The sequence below is a fragment of the Vanacampus margaritifer genome, chromosome 8 (genome assembly GCF_051991255.1).
Source record: "Vanacampus margaritifer isolate UIUO_Vmar chromosome 8, RoL_Vmar_1.0, whole genome shotgun sequence".
NCBI classification, from domain to species: Eukaryota; Metazoa; Chordata; class Actinopteri; order Syngnathiformes; family Syngnathidae; genus Vanacampus; species Vanacampus margaritifer.
The window spans coordinates 16,356,693-16,374,477 of NC_135439.1; the positions used below are offsets into that span (position 1 = coordinate 16,356,693).

The window sequence follows — 17,785 nt, forward strand, 5'->3', positions numbered from 1 at the left end:
TAAACTAATATTTTAATACATGTAAACTCATACAAATGCTGAAGCAGCAAGGTTATTGAAAGGAAAAAAAATAGGTCACTGCCAAAATGTTTAATCATGAGGGCGGTAAAATGAAACACAAGGCTAATAGATTATTGTCACTGAATGTTATTCTGACAAGTACATTACATAACTATACTACAGTCACTGATCCACTTTACTTGTAGATTATGTGTGAGGTGCAATTAGGGAGTTGTATATCTGGTAAATTATTGTCAACATGTACTTAAAACTTGAAAGCTCTTATCAAAACACAACTTAATATTGATGAGTTTTACAACTTGTGTTATAAATAGCTGGCAAAAGTCCTTCTGTCAACTGTATAAAAGACTCAGCTTTGCTGCAGTTGTTTGGGTCTCTCATCTGGTCCCAAGGTGAGTTGGTGAAGGAAAACAAACATCGTGTTTCTTTCCTTTACTCTAATATTGATAGTCTTGAATAATGACTTTTTGTCTTTTCTGTGTTTCTTTACAGTAATCCAGTCAAGTTGTGGTGAATTTGAAAAAAAAAAATACATTCAAGATGACCAGGCTTACAATACTTGCAGGTATGATGAATGTTATATATAAAATATACACTCACACACACACACATTCACACACTAATAAATGTTTCTCTGCATTCATTAGGCTTGTGTCTGGTGATATGCCAGCTGGGTAAGTTTTCAATCAACACATTTTCTTTTCTGTTATGCAATATTCATTCAAATTCATTCCTCTGTAAATGTTTATTTTCTTCCACTTAGGATCTGCCACCAAAATGGTGTGCTACTTCACAAACTGGTCCCAGTATAGACCTGGTGAGGGGAAATACATGCCAAAAGATGTGGACCCCTTCCTGTGTACAACCCTGATCTATGCCTTCTCTATCATCAACCCCAGCAATGAACTGGTTACATATGAGTGGAATGATGATGTTCTGTACAAATCTTTCAATGGCCTGAAGACCAAGTAAGTGGCTAAAAATACTATTGAAATGGAAATGTCAGTCCGAGGTACATTCATTACATTCTTAGTGAATGTGCGATTTACTACATTGTTATTTTGCAGGAACCCTCATCTTAAGACTCTACTGGCTGTTGGTGGATGGAACTTCGGTTCACAACAGTGAGTTTTACTTTAACCTTGGACATGCATGTATTGCTTTGACTGATAAGTTGCTCCAGGTAATATCTTATCAGTACCTTATTCTGTAATGTGTTGTATGACTTTTGTCAGTTATGACAAAAATAGTAGTTATTGCAAATATTTTGTCGTCACTGCTTCACTATGCAATTCGACAATGAGTGATATATTCATTATTAATTCGGTTATTATTAGATTATGATATTTTAGACCAGAGGTGGGCAAACTTGGTCCTCGAGGGCCGGAGTCCTGCAGATTTTGGGGGTTTCCCTTTTCCAACACAAGCTAATTCCAATCAACAGGATCGTTATCCGGGTTATGCAGAGCTTGCTGATGAGCTGATCATATATCAGCTGTGTTGGAGAAGAGAAACATCCAAAACCTGCAGGACTCCGGCCCTCGAGGACCGAGTGTGCCCACCCCTGTGTTAGACCAATGAGAAAATTTTAAATGTAATGATGCTAAACTACAAAGTCATTTCATGATATGCTACATATTCATTATAATGTATCCATCCATTATTAGGCATTTATTTCCCTAAAAGTATTTTAGTGTTTCTGGGATGCATCTATTAGATTGTGTGTAAAAGACTCAAATAACCTTTCCTACAGGTTTTCCATCATGGTCTCCAATCAAGCTAACCGTCAGAAATTTATCCAGTCTTCCATAAAATTCCTGAGGACTCATGGTTTTGATGGTCTGGATCTGGACTGGGAGTACCCCGGAGCTCGTGGAAGCCCCCCAGGGGACAAGCAGAAGTTCACTTTGCTCTGCAGGGTGGGTACATTCTGTATATCTTTACATGTTCAGATGTATTTCAATTTGACTTTTTTTTTTTTTAATGAATATGCTACAGTTGCACCTCTGACATTCATTTTGGATGTATTTCTGCAGGAACTTGTTCAAGCCTATGTTGTTGAGGCCAAGACCACCGGTAAAACTCAGCTAATGTTGACTGCTGCAGTGTCTGCTGGAAAGGGCACAATTGATGCAGGATATGAAATTGCTGAGATTGCCAAGTAAGTGTATTCATTGATTCCTGCTTAAGTGGAGGGTTGCTTAAATATCCACATGAGCTTCATTCCGTTTTGCACATAACTCAGGGAACTGGACTTCATCAATGTGATGACCTATGACTTCCACGGAACTTGGGAGCGGTTCACTGGTCACAACAGCCCTCTGTTCCGTGGCTCCGAGGACCACGGTGACCTCATCTACTTTAACACCGTAAGCAACAACAACAAATTGCTCAAGAGGTATGGTACAATTTTCAAAAACAAAATCTTAAAACCTTTTCAATACATTTTAAGGACTATGCAATGAAATATTGGCGGGATAACGGCACTCCAGTGGAGAAACTGAGGATGGGTTTTGCTGCCTATGGTCGTACTTTCCGTCTGACATCGTCAAACACTGGAGTTGGAGCCCCAGCTAGTGGACCTGCATCAGCTGGTCCATTCACACGTGAAGCAGGATTCTGGTCCTACTATGAGGTACTATAGATAGTTCAGCATTTGAAATATTATGTAGTGTGATTCAGAACACTACAGGTGCAAATTAACTCATTCACTCACAGCCATTTTCACTGAAGCAACCCCCATCGCTCCCGGCTGTTTTACTGGATTCTGACTGATTTTGAAGGCCCATAGAGTACTGTGTTCGATTGCTATAAAAACATAGAACCTACCAAAAGAAAGATTAGAGTCTCTTCTTTCGGCAGGAATATATATATATATATATATATATATATATATATATATATATATATATATATATATATATATATATATACAGTATATATATATAATCTGTTTCTGTTTTGTAGCAATTTGCATTATATATATATAGCTAAGTTTCATCATTATTCACAAACCTCTTGAAAACACTGGGAAAAAGAGCTTGTTGCAACATAGCCTTAGCTGGTCTCTTATACTCTTATAACATTTTGTTTTCTTTTACAGTAAAAAAAAAAAACATTGCTTTAAGCGACCTCTTCAGATCAGAAGCTGCATCAAAGCACTCTGCATGCTCTAGCTTTAAAAAAAAAATTACAATTAAAACAACGTATAAATACGTTTTGGGGAGTGAAGGACAAAGGTTGTTTTTTTTTAAGTATACGTTTTGGGTTTGAATTAGTTAAATTTGAATCGAACAGCATATATTATGTGTTCGATAACAAACTACTGAAACCTCACTTTCTTGTCTATGGTTCAGATCTGTGGATTTGTGAAGAGCACTACCCTTCAATGGATTGAGGACCAGAAGGTTCCCTATGCCAGTAAAAACAACGAGTGGGTAGGATTTGACACCAAGGAAAGCTATGAGACCAAAGTAGGTTGCCAACTTGCCATTCACAAAAATTTTTTTTACCTGCCTTCCAGACCTGATTGAAATTCTCTTATTTTGATCCCTCTAGGTGCGTTACCTGCAGGAGCAGAGGTTTGGAGGAGCTTTTGTGTGGGCCCTTGATTTGGATGACTTTGCTGGCCGATTCTGTGGAGAGGGCAGCCACCCTCTTCTGTCTCATCTACGCAAACTTCTCAATATTGGTAAATTGAAATGTTTACACTGCCAGAAACACAAGTAAATCCGAAATGATTTAACTTCAATCACTAACATGCTTTATTTCTTGCTGTAAAATCCAGAGCTGCCCCCACTCCCTCCTACCACCCCACTCCCTCCTACCACCACCCCCAAACCTGGTGCTAGCACCACCACCCGTCCAACCACAACCGCAAGCACCACCACCACCACAACCCATGCCCCAGGGTCCGGGTTCTGTAATGGCAAACCTGATGGTCTGTATCCCCACCCAGATGACAGACAAAGCTTCTACATGTGTGCTGGTGGTATCACCCATGTGAACCAGTGTGGAGCTGGATCTGTCTATGATGATGGATGCAAGTGCTGCATCTGGCCATGAGCAATTAGTGGAGAAAATGTATATAATAGCTGATACAAACACCTATTAAAACACTGAGATTACCAAGCATCCACTGTGTGTGCTGTCATTTAAATGTGAATATTAAAGTATGAGTAATTTGGATTACTTTATCACAGATGTTCCTGTGAAATAAAGCATATCATTTTCAAATGCCAATAAATGACAGACATCACATAAAAATGAAAAAAAAAAAAACTTGTTCACATTAATACATGCAGTATTGGTTAAAGATTCTTGCACAGTATAAGGCATCGGTGTTAAACATACGGCCCACGGGCCAGAACCGGCCCGCCGGGGGGTCCAATATGGCCCATGAAGACTTTAGTTTTTCACTATTAACTGTTGTTACTAATTTTGTCCACCGGAGGTCACACTGATGACCACTTAAATGAAATGAAATTTGACTTTTACTCAGGATTCGACGCAAATATTGAGCACTCATTTATGTTAAGAAAATTCTGATTACTCTACAATGAAATGAATATATATATATTTTCAGAATGTACATGTAATTCTTTGGACCTCCCAAAAAAATAAAAATATATATTTTTCACCTGTATTTACATCTTACTAGGCCACGTACATACTGGTCTGGCCCACTTGAGATCAAATTTGGGTGAAAGTGGCCTTTGAATTCAAATGAGTTTGACACCCCTGGTATAAGGTAACACTAGACTAACTTTACATCAACTTTCAGGACATCAATGAAAATACAGTATACAAAGTATATGGAAACTGTGTTTTATCTTCAAGCCTATCTATCAACATTTGGTTGAGGATGAGGTGTCCGGTTTGGTTTACCATTACTTCCCAAGGGGCCATAGAACTGGAATGATTGTCAAGGGCCATGTTAACATTCTAATGCTAACTTGTAGACTTCACACTGATGTGATTGGCTGGATCAAATTGCCCGATATTTTGCATCTTGTGATCGGCCATGATGTCTTAATCTGTCACTGATCGATCAAAGATCTCATTGATTGTCTCCACAAAATAACACATTTTACGCCTGGTGCTTCCCACTGTCAAATCCACTTACCTGAACCGACTCTTCGTTTAAAGAGTTAAAACTCCCGTTTCCTCCATCCACTATAACGTGGTCTTACGAGGGGGCGGAAGCCACATAAGCCGGCGTCGAGGAAGACTCATGCGGGTTTCTCACTGACTTAATTTTATACCATCAGTCCGGGCTTAATTCAGTCAGAGTAAAAGCTCGCTCGGACTCATTTGTTTGCTGTTAAGCCTAAGTAACACTATAGTATCGTTTATGGCAGTTACCAACAATGGTGTAAATAGGTTTAGATTTAAGATAGACGTTTTAAAGCAAAAAGCAATAGTCCAAAAGTTTTGATGCAAAAAAGGAATACACAAAATAAAATAAGAAAAAAGGAATAAAAAGATTGAAAACTTAACAAACCAAAAATTGCTGTCAAGTTGAAATCCTTAAACTCACACAGGCTATATGGAAAAATGTTTCAATCCTGCGTCAAAGAACAATTTAACTGAGTTCCCAGTGGTTAGGGGTAGCAACATCCAAGTGTTACAAAGTCACGGATAAAATGTCTTAAAGTTATATACATTTAACTAAAAGTGGTTTTCTTAGTTATGAAGTTTGTGTGAAGCCATATATGATCATCTTCACAGGCTTGTATCAGAGATCAGTCAAATCAGTTTTGCAAGCCTGGTGGCTGGATTTAAAGGGCAATGTGAATGTGTAAAATTGTCTTATAAGGCAATGTGTCAATAATCTGAAAGAGGCAATGTGTTCTTAGGCCTCAATTCTTGAACATATGACCATCCATCGCATCATTTAACATGGCGTGACTGTTCCATCCATTCCGGGTTCAACTGTCATCTCACAGGCGGTCCATCCTTCCTTGCCTGTTACCGTCAAAACTAATGGTTTACTACGGCGATCTCAATTGTTAAAATTTCCATACGATCGGACGTTGTTGTCAATCTTACTAGTTAGACAGTTCACTAGCAAATTTGAATAGCTGTGTAGTTGCTGTTGTAAAGTGATGAATATAATGAAGAGTCCATTATACTTCTGTTATTTCTTTAGGTACTGAATATTAAAGTTTCTTAGAAAGAATCCCCTTTAGTTCGCGTTTAAGCCAAATGTCTTACAAGTTTGTAGTTATTTTTAACAGACATCCAATTTGCATTTTTTTCCTTTTCCTTTATTAACTTTCCCTTGTCAGATTTCCACTTTAGTTCCTTAAAAATTGTCTATTTAATGTTAGAGGTATCCGTAGCAATGCTAAAAGGAAGGCTAGACGAAGAAAATGCAGATTTTATTTTATTTTTTATTTTTTTTAACAGTCATTCAAGTGAAAAGGATGAAAAAAATGGGAAAGCACATTGTCATACTTCACAGCAGTCAGCAGGGGAAGCTGCTCTCCTTTACAAATTTAATATTATAGAGCCCTTTTACTCAGATGAGGGTAGACAGATAATTCTGTCTTTTAAATTGGATAACCCCTTTATTGATTGCAATTTATATAATCATAACAACAATAATCAAGCTAAAGTCATGTGAACACTATTGTGTGTTTATTTTATATTTTATACTATTATATTTTTTTTATGTAAAACGATTTGTTGTTTTAATGAATGAAGGCTACAACTAATAACATATTAATCCATTTAACGTAAATTCCTTAATAATGTAATTTAATAGTAATTTATAATATCGTATTTACATGTTTATGTTTGGCACATTTGTTCCTCCATAGTTCGACGTAACACTCTATATGTTGGGAAATGTAGTTTAAATGTGGGTTGACATATACGAGTAGAGCGTTGACAACAATAACATTGACTTCATTTCCCACAATTCCTACCGCTTCTACGTTCTGTATGACACACATATCGTGGACGACGTCCGCTTCAGTACAATAGTAACAGATGTCGACATTTTCAAGTTTTATCTTATGTTTATGTGATTCTAGCAACTAAATACTATTAAACATTTTAGTTACGATGAAACTACATTTGCATAAATCAAAATTATCATCTTGTGTAGGCTGATGTAAATTAGAAATCTAGCATTGATCATTGAGGTTACGTTTGAACAATTCGTCACGATGTATACTTTATTATCTGGATTATATAAATACATGTTTCAAAAGGACGAATATTGCATTTTAATCCTTGGATTGGATAATGCTGGAAAAACGGTATGTTTCGTCTCATTTGTCTGGTATGTTGTTATTGTGAGGATCGCCATTCGGTTGTTCACATCCCCGTGAAATGTCGAATTACTTGTTTTAGTTTATATTGGTAAAGTTCAAGGCCTACGACCCGACGTAACTGTTTTCCTCATAATGAAGATAAAAATGCGAACGTGGTTTTGCTTTCTGAACTAGCTTTTGCCTGTCAAACGTCAAAAATACAAGTACACTAATTTAAAGTGCCTGTGGGGCACTTCCTCCACTACTACTTCTATTTTATCACCTCCGCCAATAGCTAATCTTGGCTAAAGGTTGTTTTAGTTCGAGTTTGTTTGTCGGTGAGTTAACCTATTCGCAGTGGTTATTTTGCCGTGACCGTCAACTCACCACTTAGCGTTGTTTTGCCGCGAATCGAGCGTGCCGTGATTTACAAGTTTTGCGCTGGTAAATGTGTACCAGCTTGTGGAGTAGTTTGTTTTCAGCAAATAATCATTAACTTAAAATGTTATGGCGGTAGCACGTTCCAAAAAAGATGGGACAGGTGGCAAAAAAGACTAAGAAGAATGCCCATCAAACGACTAGACTGTTTTTTTGTCAACCTCTAATTGTATTGTTTTACAATATATCGAACTAGGGATGTAATGATATCCAAACATCACGATACTATATTATCACAATATGAAGCTCGCGATACGATAATAATCACGATATTGTGGTGAGGTTGGTTGATACAAAAAATGTCACAATATTGTAAAAAAAAGAATAAGCTCATACTAAAAACACACAATATTGTACTTTTGTACGTTACAGCAAAGAAAAATATTATAAAAATATTTTAAATATTAAATATATATATATATATATATATATATATATATTGAGGCACTTACTTGCTAATGCAAGCACACATTGAGTTCCTCCACATATTGACTCGGTTCACAAGCATATTACGTTCCCCCTTATCTGACTATCAGCGTGAATTTTAAACATAGAAGGGCCAAAGCATGCCTTGTGAAAATTAAACTGCACTAAAAAACTAGACACCAGAGGGTGCTAGAACTGCACAAATCAAAACAAAAATCAACACAAGTTTTTTAAAAGATGTGCTGCTTTTAATATCGTGACATGACGACGACGATATATTGTGGCAGTTTTAGTATCACAATATCACGATATTGCCGTTATCGTTACATCCCTAATATCCACTGGACTATGTGACTGAATGCCATGGTAATCTTCAAAAATAAATGTTCTTGTTTATCCCTTAAATGTATGATAACTGTGTCATTTATAGACCTTTTTGGAACAAACCAAAACAAAGTTCAGCAAGAACTACAAGGGAATGAATTTGTCCAAGATCACAAGTACAGTTGGATTGAACAGTAAGTAGCATTTTCTGTGTTTGTGTGTGTATGATTGTGAACACTAGATTATTCGTGCTAATTTGAATCTTTTACAGTTGGAACTATTGATGTGGGCAAGGCTCGTCTAATGTTTTGGGATCTGGGCGGCCAGGACGAGCTTCAGTCTCTTTGGGACAAAGTGAGTTGCTTCTAGTGTGGGTTGGTGTCTGTTGAAAATATTGTTTTGATCCATCAACTCTGTACAATCTGCTATTTCAGTTTCTTTATGCTTCAAATTGTCAAATCTCACTGTTTACAGTGGCAGATGTGAACTGAGATGCAGTCAAAACAATTGACTGATGCTTTCAATGTTCTATGAAGCAACTTCATACTGAAGTTCTTTACTGAAGGAAGGGTTAAAGAGATGCTCATTCCATACTGGCCTAAATGTCTATAGTTTTTTTCTCTCCCTCTATTTATATGTACAAACAGTTTTGAAAAAATCCTCTTCAATACACTCTTGATTACCTTTAAAGGGACATTGTGTAATATTTAATGCCATCTGTTGGTGAACTAATGACTGAATGTTATTCTTGTCCAGTGTTTGCCTGCTGTTCAAAGGGGACTAATGTAAAGTCACTCCAGTTTTTGGTGGCAAATGTTATAATAATTATATATAAGAAAGAAAGGTTTATTCTTTTTTTTTTTGCTTCAATTACATATGGAAAGATGTTATATTAATGGAACATTAAGCCTTAATATTTTATTTCAGTGCTGTTGAAACATGAAACAGACTGCAACCTGTTTGTTAAATACAGTGGCTCAGTTATAAGCCTGAAGTTTCAGATAAATACAAATCTTACAGTGTACATATACAAGTTTACTGATTAGTATTTTTTTTTATTTGAGTAAAAAAAGAAAAGAAAAAAGCAATGATCAATTTATAGATTCGCATTGGGATTAATCTGCATTGAATCGAATCGTGATTTATGAATCGTGATATGGATCGATTTGCCAGGTACTACGCAATTCACACCCCTACTAGCTTCTCCCGTTAGCCGCGCTTATTAGCCACTCCAGCCTATGGCTCCGACTAACTCCCGCTAGCCGCTTTTGTTATTTGTTTCGGCTAAATCCGGCTGATTTGGTCTTTGGGTGTCGCTCACCAGGGTTCTAATTGGCTGCCGTCCTCGTCGCTCGCCGAGAGACATCCCCATCCATTTAACATTGTTTGTTTTTCATTTAGTACTATGCAGAGTCCCATGGAGTTATCTATGTGATAGACTCGACTGATGAAGAACGACTTTCAGAATCAAAGGAAGCCTTTGGTAAGTCACACTATGCACAGACTGGGTTTCTATTTTCTCCTTTTTATGTGCCTGAGATATTCATTTAAACATGGTTGTAACAGAGCGGTTAATTTCGATTCATGTTAGCGGTTAATAGTTAACTCTTTGACTGCCAGACGTTTTCAGAAACGGGATGTCGCCAGTGCCAGCCGATTTAAGCATTTTGACTGATCTTTCAAGGTCCTCAGAAAATGTTGTGTTTGGACTATGGAAACACACATACTACCAAATGAAAGATTGAACTCTCATCTTTCATCAGAAAAAAAAAGTTTGTTTCTACCTTATTCCGTTCTTCAGTAATCAACAATAGAAAATGGTTAGTTTCACCGAAATGCTCTGTTTTGAAACAAAAAGCGGAGAAAAAGAGCTTTTTGTGAAACGATGTTATTTCATGCACTCTAGTGAATTGTACACTTCTTTTTGTCCATGAATGATGCCACAAACACCTAAATAGTGCTTTACTTCTGTAAAACACCACCACCAACAATGAAAAAGTGTTTTTAGATTGCAAAATTTGTTTATTTCCATTCAACAGTGTAACAATTTGACAAAACAATTTCGCAAACTATTTACAAATGTGTGCAACTGTGGTACTATTTACAATTATGTGGATGTTTCAAATACAGTTTTTCTTTTTGTAACACTGCCCTGCGTGCAAGGAGACGGAGCAGGATTTGCACAACAGATACATTTCACTTCGATTGTCCGTTTCGCGTGCAGACGTTACACTTTCTTGACGGCCTTTTTTTCCGGGGAATAGCAAGTAGCAGACTGTACCCACTCCTACGATGAATATGCATGGTTACTCTTCGTCGTCAGATTGAACGTCCGCCTGAGCGTGCTCGGTTGTGCTCCGCGTTTTCCGGTGTTAGCATCGCTAGCCCGTGAACCTTTATGACGTCGTCATAGCCGCCGCGTCAGCGCTTCCAACTTCGGCGTCAACCTCGGAGTCACCATCATCATCATCGATGATGATCATCGTCGTCATCAATGTGCTCTTTAGCGTTGGTCGATGCCTTTCGTCTTTGAAAAAAATTCCCAAGTGTGAGCTGCTTGCAACCGGTCGCCATTGTTCGCTTCTTCAGCCATCTAGCTCCGCCTCACGTCTTCTACTGCCGCGTCAACGCTTCCAACCTCGGAGTCACCATCATCATCATCGATGATGATCATCGTCGTCATCAATGTGCTCTTTAGCGTTGGTCGATGCTTGTCGTCTTTGAAAAAAATTGCTCGAGCGTGAGCTGCTTGCAACCGGTCGCCATGTTCTCTTCCCTTCCCCAGCCATTGTCCCCTCTAGCTCCGCCTCACGTCTTCTACTGACCCAATCTTGTCAAAAGAGAGTCATTGCTGCCATCTAGGGGCCAAAAATAGTCATTAGGCTAACTAGATCTGCTTGAAACTTTCACCACAGCTGGCAAAGGCTTTCCTCCACCCGTTTCCCACAAAAAAAAAAAAATAAAATTGGAGAACGTCTTTTAACGTCCTTGGCGGTTCTCCGTAGGTTTTTACTAAACGTCATTTAACGTTTTTGGCAGTCAAAGAGTTAATAACGGTTAATAGCGGTTAATGTTTTAGCCATTCTCTCGGGGTTTGAACGTGAAGTAATTATTCTTCTGAATCATCCTATCTACAGTTCTATCTAAGTTTACATACACACGGGGCTTTAAATTAACTTTTTTTTTGTTCTGTGTTGCAGGGAAACAAATGAAATGAAAGTTGAGGCTGCTTTAATCAAGTTTAAAACACAGGAAGAACATCCCAGTACGATACAGTGGCTTTTATTTTCACCCGCTGCGTTGTTCAGTCACTAAATGACGATGCCTCTTGCATTACCCGCCAAATTGGCTAGTAAATATTTATGACCACCCACCAAAATGAATTTTAACTCACATTTGGCGGGTGTTAATTTAGAGCCCTGTAGGGGAGAGTAGTGCCAATTTTTACTTAGTGTCTTTTATGCAAGGGGATTACAGGAATGCCTCCAACTAAAATATATTGATATAGTTAAGGATGTTGTGCATCCCTGGGAGCAATCAATTAAATAAACAGTTTGAGAAATATAGCTTTAGAAAAAAAAGTGGTTTTGTAGCACAACTACTTCACCCAACCTTCATCACGTGCACGCTCTGCGCATGACGTCACATCCACAGACAGATGGCGGGAAATTCAAACCCGAATCCCATTGTGAACAACTAAGGTGTTCATTAGAAGAGTTTTGAGTCATAAATAGTCTAATAAAAAGGCCGTCTTTTATTGAAAAGGTATTTCAAAGAGCTTGATTACATTTCATCGCAAAACCAGACAACTCCAGGAAAATATTTTGGTTCAAAAGCAGACAAGTCTAACTTGATCAAATAACTCTAAATCTGCACTGAAATGGTATTATACTTTTTGGGAATGAAAAATACAGTAACTGGTGAGATTGACAATCTCTTGAAGACCCAGACCTTTGTTTGGAGGTCAAGACAGAGACAAGATCAAGACTGAATTAAAAAAAAAAAAAAGAGAAAAAAAAAAGACCAGTATCCTTTTTTCTTTTTTCTTTTCTTTTTTTTTACAGTTTGAGTACATGTATGTATGTATGGACAGGACAATTAAAAAAAATCGAGGCATTTCTGATATAGTATCTCCACTGAAAACAAACTATGTATTGTATTGGTTTGGAAAACATTTTAATATCGCCATATTGGCCCATGCAATAAGTTTCATATGGAATTTTATGCTTTTATCTGAATTTGGCCAGTCAGCTGCTAACTAAAATGTGCACCACCATCCAATAGTTAAACATTATCAAGAGGAAATTACAATTCATTAACTAAGATTACATTGAGTTTTCTTATTTTGGTGCATGAAAAAATGTAATTCTTTCATTAGACAATAAAAGTGTAATTTTATTAGGTACATGTTAAACATCACAGTAATATCGATATCTCTATATTGAGCAACTATATCGCATGATAATATCATGCAGCCCTACATCAAAGTCAATTCCGTTCTAAAGCTGCATTGCTCATTTGAGGATTGCTTGTGGAATTAAGAATGTATACGTTTTGATTTCGGCCATTTGATCAATTGGTCTGACTTCACTCATTTTCTTCTTCCCTTGCGGGCCGGATTAAACCCCTTTGCGGTCCCGTACGTTTGACTTTTTTTTTCTTTTACAATAAACTTTATTTAAACAAGCGGCTATGATTGGCTAAGGAGGCTTTTTTCTTTTTTTTTTACAATGAACTTCAAACAACTTGGTTGCAAATGTAATTAAATGTATTGATCATTGTTTTTGCTAAATTGTGCAAAGTGCACTGAGCATATTAATATATATATATAGAGGATAATTGAATTTGTAAGTCTCTCAATTGTAATTACGCATTTCTCACCTCATTCCAGAAAAAATGATCAGCAGTGATGTGTTAGAAGGTGTCCCGCTTCTGGTGCTGGCCAACAAACAGGACGTACTGGTACTGTAAAGTTTTGTTTGGTTAAAGTATCCATCTATCCAGTTCTTTTTTCTTTTGGTGGATGGATGTTGCCTGAATTATCCCTAATTCCTTAAACACTTGTCAATATGTAACAGTTTGATTGCAGTCTAAGCACGTCTTATTTATGCTCTTTCGTCAGAACTGTTTGTCAGTACCAGATATTAAAACAGCCTTCAGTGACTGTGCACCTAAGATTGGCAAGCGAGATTGTTTAGTCCAGCCTTGCACTGCCCTCACGGGGTGAGCAAACAATTTCAGTTATGCCGCTTGTGTTACTTTCTTCAAAAATGATCTTAAAGCTCAATTCTATGTGCATTTCTGATGCAGGGATGGAGTGAATGAAGGCATCGAATGGATGGTGAAGTGTGTGATCAGAAACATTCACCGGCCACCCAGACAGAAGGACATAACTTAAAAGGGCATCATGTCTGCTCTGATTTTGGACTTTCTCACCAAGCACGTTCCTTGTAAACATTGGAGCTGAAAATTCTTCTCCTCTTATGTCTGCTGTGATTTTGAACAGCATATTTTTGTGGTTTAGGAATTAAGGACAGACTATCTGTGACTGATAAAAGGATATTAAACTGTTATGTCGAAATTTTCTTTCCCCACATTTGTCAGATTGTCATCTTTGGATGGCTTTTGTAACCTTAACCATTCCTTACTCCCCATTGTCTCAGATTGAACTGTTGGGCGAAAACCTCCAATGTCCAAATTTGGTCAATTTCAACAATTTTTCACAAATCTATACTACTGAGCAGTCCCGCATGGTTCTTTTGTTTCTTTTGAAGTTATTGACGAATCTAAATTGTGGAAAACGGGCTTTCTCTCTTTGACATACAGTGTTTAATGGCTCAACAAGCAGACCATTTTTTGGTTTTCTGAAAAGTGATGGTTTTAGAGATGTGAAGATTACGTACGACACCAGTGATGATGTGTGTGTGTGTATATATAAACTGGAAAATATGGAAAATTGTTGCATTTTTTAGTCATTGATTAATTTCATAACAAATCATTAAAAAAAAAATAGGTACTGTACTGTAAAAAAACAAGTTTGACATTGATCTGTGTTGGTTATTTTTCTTTCACCACATGGCATGATTGTGTTTGTAAGACAACGATGACAGCTCAGTGCATTTTTCTTTTTATATAAAGAGCAAATTTTTTAACATGAAATAAATTGTGAAATTCTGCACATTTTAAAAACTGTAAAATACAACTTGACCCCAGTCACTACAAATATATGCATTGTTATTTAATGCATTACTGTTAAATTGTGCTACAGTGAATCATTTGCGCATTGTTATTTAATTAATTACTGTTAAATTGTTATAATGACTCTTTTTAACAACGTTGAATGCGTTTATTTAGTTAGTTCAATACGGATGCACACTGTAAAATGACGCAATTTAAACTGGAATCGAACCATCAAAAGTCGAACCATCAAAAGTCGTTGTGTTCTTTTCTTATTAAGAGCATTCTAATTTTTAACATGAAGCAACTTGCGCACTTCTGCACATTTTTAAAATTGTAAAATGCAACTTGACGCCAGTCCCCAGAAATATATGCATTATTATTTAATTTATTACTGCTAAATTGTGTTATAGTGACTCCTTTTCACGACGAAGGCTTTTATTTTGTTATGTTCTCGGATGTGCATTGATTGTACAGTGACGTCGCTTTACTGCAAACCAGAACCCCTCTGCTGCACGCGACAGCCAGCCCAGACACCTCTTGCTGGAGCAACCTAGCGCGTTCTGTCAAAGCAGGGAACAGGTGGAAGTGCTACACAGTCCAAATGGTTCCCCCGCTCGAACATTCTGCCCCTAAAACATTGTGTGTTTTAGCTCCAGTGTAGTACAGTGCATTTCTATTGGGTAATTTTGACGTGGACGTTTCTGCTGGGTTGCAACTAGAATTCCGTTCACCTTCAGTAGAGGCACACATCTCATTTAATGAGTTTGCTTTATTCTCATTATTATTTCCATTGTAGATTCTCACTGAAGGCATCAAAACCAAGAATGAACACGTGGAGTTATGTACTTAACAAAAAAAGGTGAATTCTTCTGGGAAGTCCTTACTGTCCTTATCCATACTGTTGGAAAACTTCACTTGACTACTCTTGAAGCTCATCGAGGGAATGCCAAGAGTGTGCTTTTTTATTTTATTTTATTGGAGGAAAGAGTGACTATTTTGAAGAAACTAGAACATAAAACAGTCGACAGGCGGATCGTGTATCGGTCCGTTGTAGTGAAGAAGGAGCTGAGCTGAAAGGCAAAGCTCTCGATTTACCGGTCGATCTACGTTCCTGCCCTCACCAATGGTCACGAGCTGTGGGTCGTGACCGAAAGAACAAGATCCCGGATACAAGCGGCCGAAATGAGTTTCCTCCGCAGGGTAGCCGGGCTCTCCCTTAGAAATAGGGTGACAAGCTCGGTCATCCGGGAGGGACACAGCGTCGAGCCGCTACTCCTCCACGTTGAGAGGAACCAGTTGAGGTGGCTCGGGCATCTGGTTCGGATGCCCCCTGGACGCCTCCCTGGGGAGGTGTTCCGGGCATGTCCTACCGGCGGGAGGCCCCGGGGACGACCCAGGACACGCTAGAGAGACTACGTCTCTCGGCTGGCCTGGGAACGCCTTGGGATCCCGTCGGAGGAGCTGGCTGAAGTGGCTGGGGAGAGAGAAGTCTGGGCTTCCCTGCTAAAGCTGCTGCCCCCGCGACCCAACCCCGGATAAGTGGAAGAAGACGGACAGACGGACGGACGGAGAACATAAAACATGCTTTCAATTATTTTACCTTTTTTTAATGTACATAACTACATGTGTTCATTCATGATTTTTAATGCCTTCAGTGAGATCCTACAATGTAAATAATAGTCATGAAAATAAAGAAAATGCATACATATCATGAGAAGGTGTGTGTTTTGAAGCAAAAGTTAACAATGGTGGAGACACCACAGCAAAAAAATCCAACGTCTCAATAACTCGTCATGTGCTCTTGAGAATCAATTACAGCTTGACGACGACATCTCATGCTGTTCACAAGTCGTCTCATTGTCTGCTGAGGCATGGCATCCCACTCTTCTTGAAGGGCAGCCCTAAGGTCATTGAGGTTCTGGGGTGCAGAGTTTCCAGCCTCTACACGACGACTCAACTGATCCCTCAGGTTTTAAATAGGATTTAGGGCTGGAGAAAAGTGCAGGCCATTCCATTTGAGGTACACCAGTCTCCAGCATCCGTTCCCTGATGATGCCACATTGTTGTTTGTGAGTTTTGCCGTTAAGCTCCTTGTTAGAGAACAGCAACTTGTGCAAAAAGTACCGAAACAGTTAAAAATGTGCATTCAAAAACTTAAAGAAGGGTCACATTAAGTTCACTGTAAAGGTTTCAATGCAGTTTAGGCTCATCCTGAAATTTCACATCAAAGCCAAATATCCCTAACTTTTTGTTGTGAGTATTGTGTGTTACATCCATCTATCTATCTATCTATCTATCTATCTATCTATCTATCTATCTATCTATCTATCTATCTATCTATCTATCTATCTATCTATCTATCTATCTATCGATCTATCTATCTATCTATCTATCTATATATATTTATATATACTGTATTTATGTATTAGTGCTGTCAAATTTAAAGCGTTAACTAATTAATTAATCACAAAAAAATTATCGCATTAATCATGTATTAATGCAGATTAATCACACGATTAATTTTGACCACAGATGATCCTTCAGATGATGGGTACGTTTAAGGTAGCACAGGTTGTGTTTGAGAAATAAACAACTACATGCATTCAATTAAAGCATTTAACAAATGTTTTCATATGACATTCAGAATATTTGTTCATATCAAAATATTGGGGTAATCGGGGTAAACCCCCCCCCCCACACACCCTTATTTTAAATTATGCAAATAAGGAGGATGAGCTTGTGCAGTGGATCAAAAAATGTTGACGACGTCCTCATAACATTAAATGTCGAAAGAATTAACACATAACAGGTGCTCTTTAAATTTGGCAGGCAAAAAAATGTTGATAAAAAAGTCTTCTGAATTAAGCGATTAATCGTGATTAATCAAAATTCTAAGATGTGTTTAATCTGATTAAAAATGTATTCGTTTCACAGCTCTAATGTGGAAGAAGTTTTAGATCTTTTGAGTTTATCAATAAAAAATGGGAGCAAAAACAAAAGTATTCTTAACAAAATATTGAAATTTGGCATTTCCACATAATTGCATTCCGTTTTTATTCACAATTTGTATAGTGCCTCAACTTTTTGGGAATTGGGTTTGTATTAAAAAATTAAAAAAAATAATAAATAAATAA

The 17,785-nt window shown here is 37.7% G+C and overlaps 2 protein-coding genes across 3 annotated transcripts; both read left to right on the forward strand.

The window, feature by feature from the left end:
* The first annotated feature begins 517 nt into the window (after positions 1-517).
* Positions 518-4,144, forward strand: LOC144056377 (chitotriosidase-1-like). Its single transcript, XM_077573145.1, has 11 exons — positions 518-586; positions 669-695; positions 785-989; positions 1,089-1,145; positions 1,775-1,940; positions 2,058-2,182; positions 2,267-2,390; positions 2,474-2,656; positions 3,378-3,494; positions 3,580-3,712; positions 3,809-4,144. The coding sequence occupies exons 1-11, from the start codon at positions 562-564 to the stop codon at positions 4,084-4,086; spliced, it is 1,440 nt and encodes a 479-aa protein (XP_077429271.1). The 5' UTR covers positions 518-561; the 3' UTR covers positions 4,087-4,144.
* Positions 4,145-6,961: 2,817 nt separating this feature from the next.
* On the forward strand, positions 6,962-14,503 carry arfrp1 (ADP-ribosylation factor related protein 1). Of its 2 annotated transcripts, XM_077573896.1 has the most exons (7): positions 6,962-7,289; positions 8,578-8,665; positions 8,743-8,825; positions 9,873-9,954; positions 13,363-13,433; positions 13,594-13,694; positions 13,782-14,503. In XM_077573896.1, the coding sequence occupies exons 1-7, from the start codon at positions 7,197-7,199 to the stop codon at positions 13,867-13,869; spliced, it is 606 nt and encodes a 201-aa protein (XP_077430022.1). In that variant the 5' UTR covers positions 6,962-7,196; the 3' UTR covers positions 13,870-14,503. The 2 variants fall into 2 exon arrangements, with proteins under 2 accessions (XP_077430022.1, XP_077430023.1); XM_077573897.1 differs by lacking the exons at positions 13,363-13,433; positions 13,594-13,694; positions 13,782-14,503 and adding an exon at positions 11,672-13,134.
* The last annotated feature ends 3,282 nt before the right edge of the window (positions 14,504-17,785 follow it).

What these genes read in the sequence shown, in the direction of transcription:
- LOC144056377 (XM_077573145.1), top strand. Translation starts at nt 562, where the DNA reads ATGACCAGGCTTACAATACTTGCAG. An exon ending in TCTGGTGATATGCCAGCTGG is followed by an intron (nt 696 to 784) that starts GTAAGTTTTCAA and finishes TCTTCCACTTAG; the next exon opens with GATCTGCCACCAAAATGGTG. An exon ending in ACCTCATCTACTTTAACACC is followed by an intron (nt 2,391 to 2,473) that starts GTAAGCAACAAC and finishes ATACATTTTAAG; the next exon opens with GACTATGCAATGAAATATTG.
- arfrp1 (XM_077573896.1), top strand. Translation starts at nt 7,197, where the DNA reads ATGTATACTTTATTATCTGGATTATATAAATACATGTTTCAAAAGGAC. An exon ending in TTCAGTCTCTTTGGGACAAA is followed by an intron (nt 8,826 to 9,872) that starts GTGAGTTGCTTC and finishes TTTTTCATTTAG; the next exon opens with TACTATGCAGAGTCCCATGG. An exon ending in AGAATCAAAGGAAGCCTTTG is followed by an intron (nt 9,955 to 13,362) that starts GTAAGTCACACT and finishes ACCTCATTCCAG; the next exon opens with AAAAAATGATCAGCAGTGAT.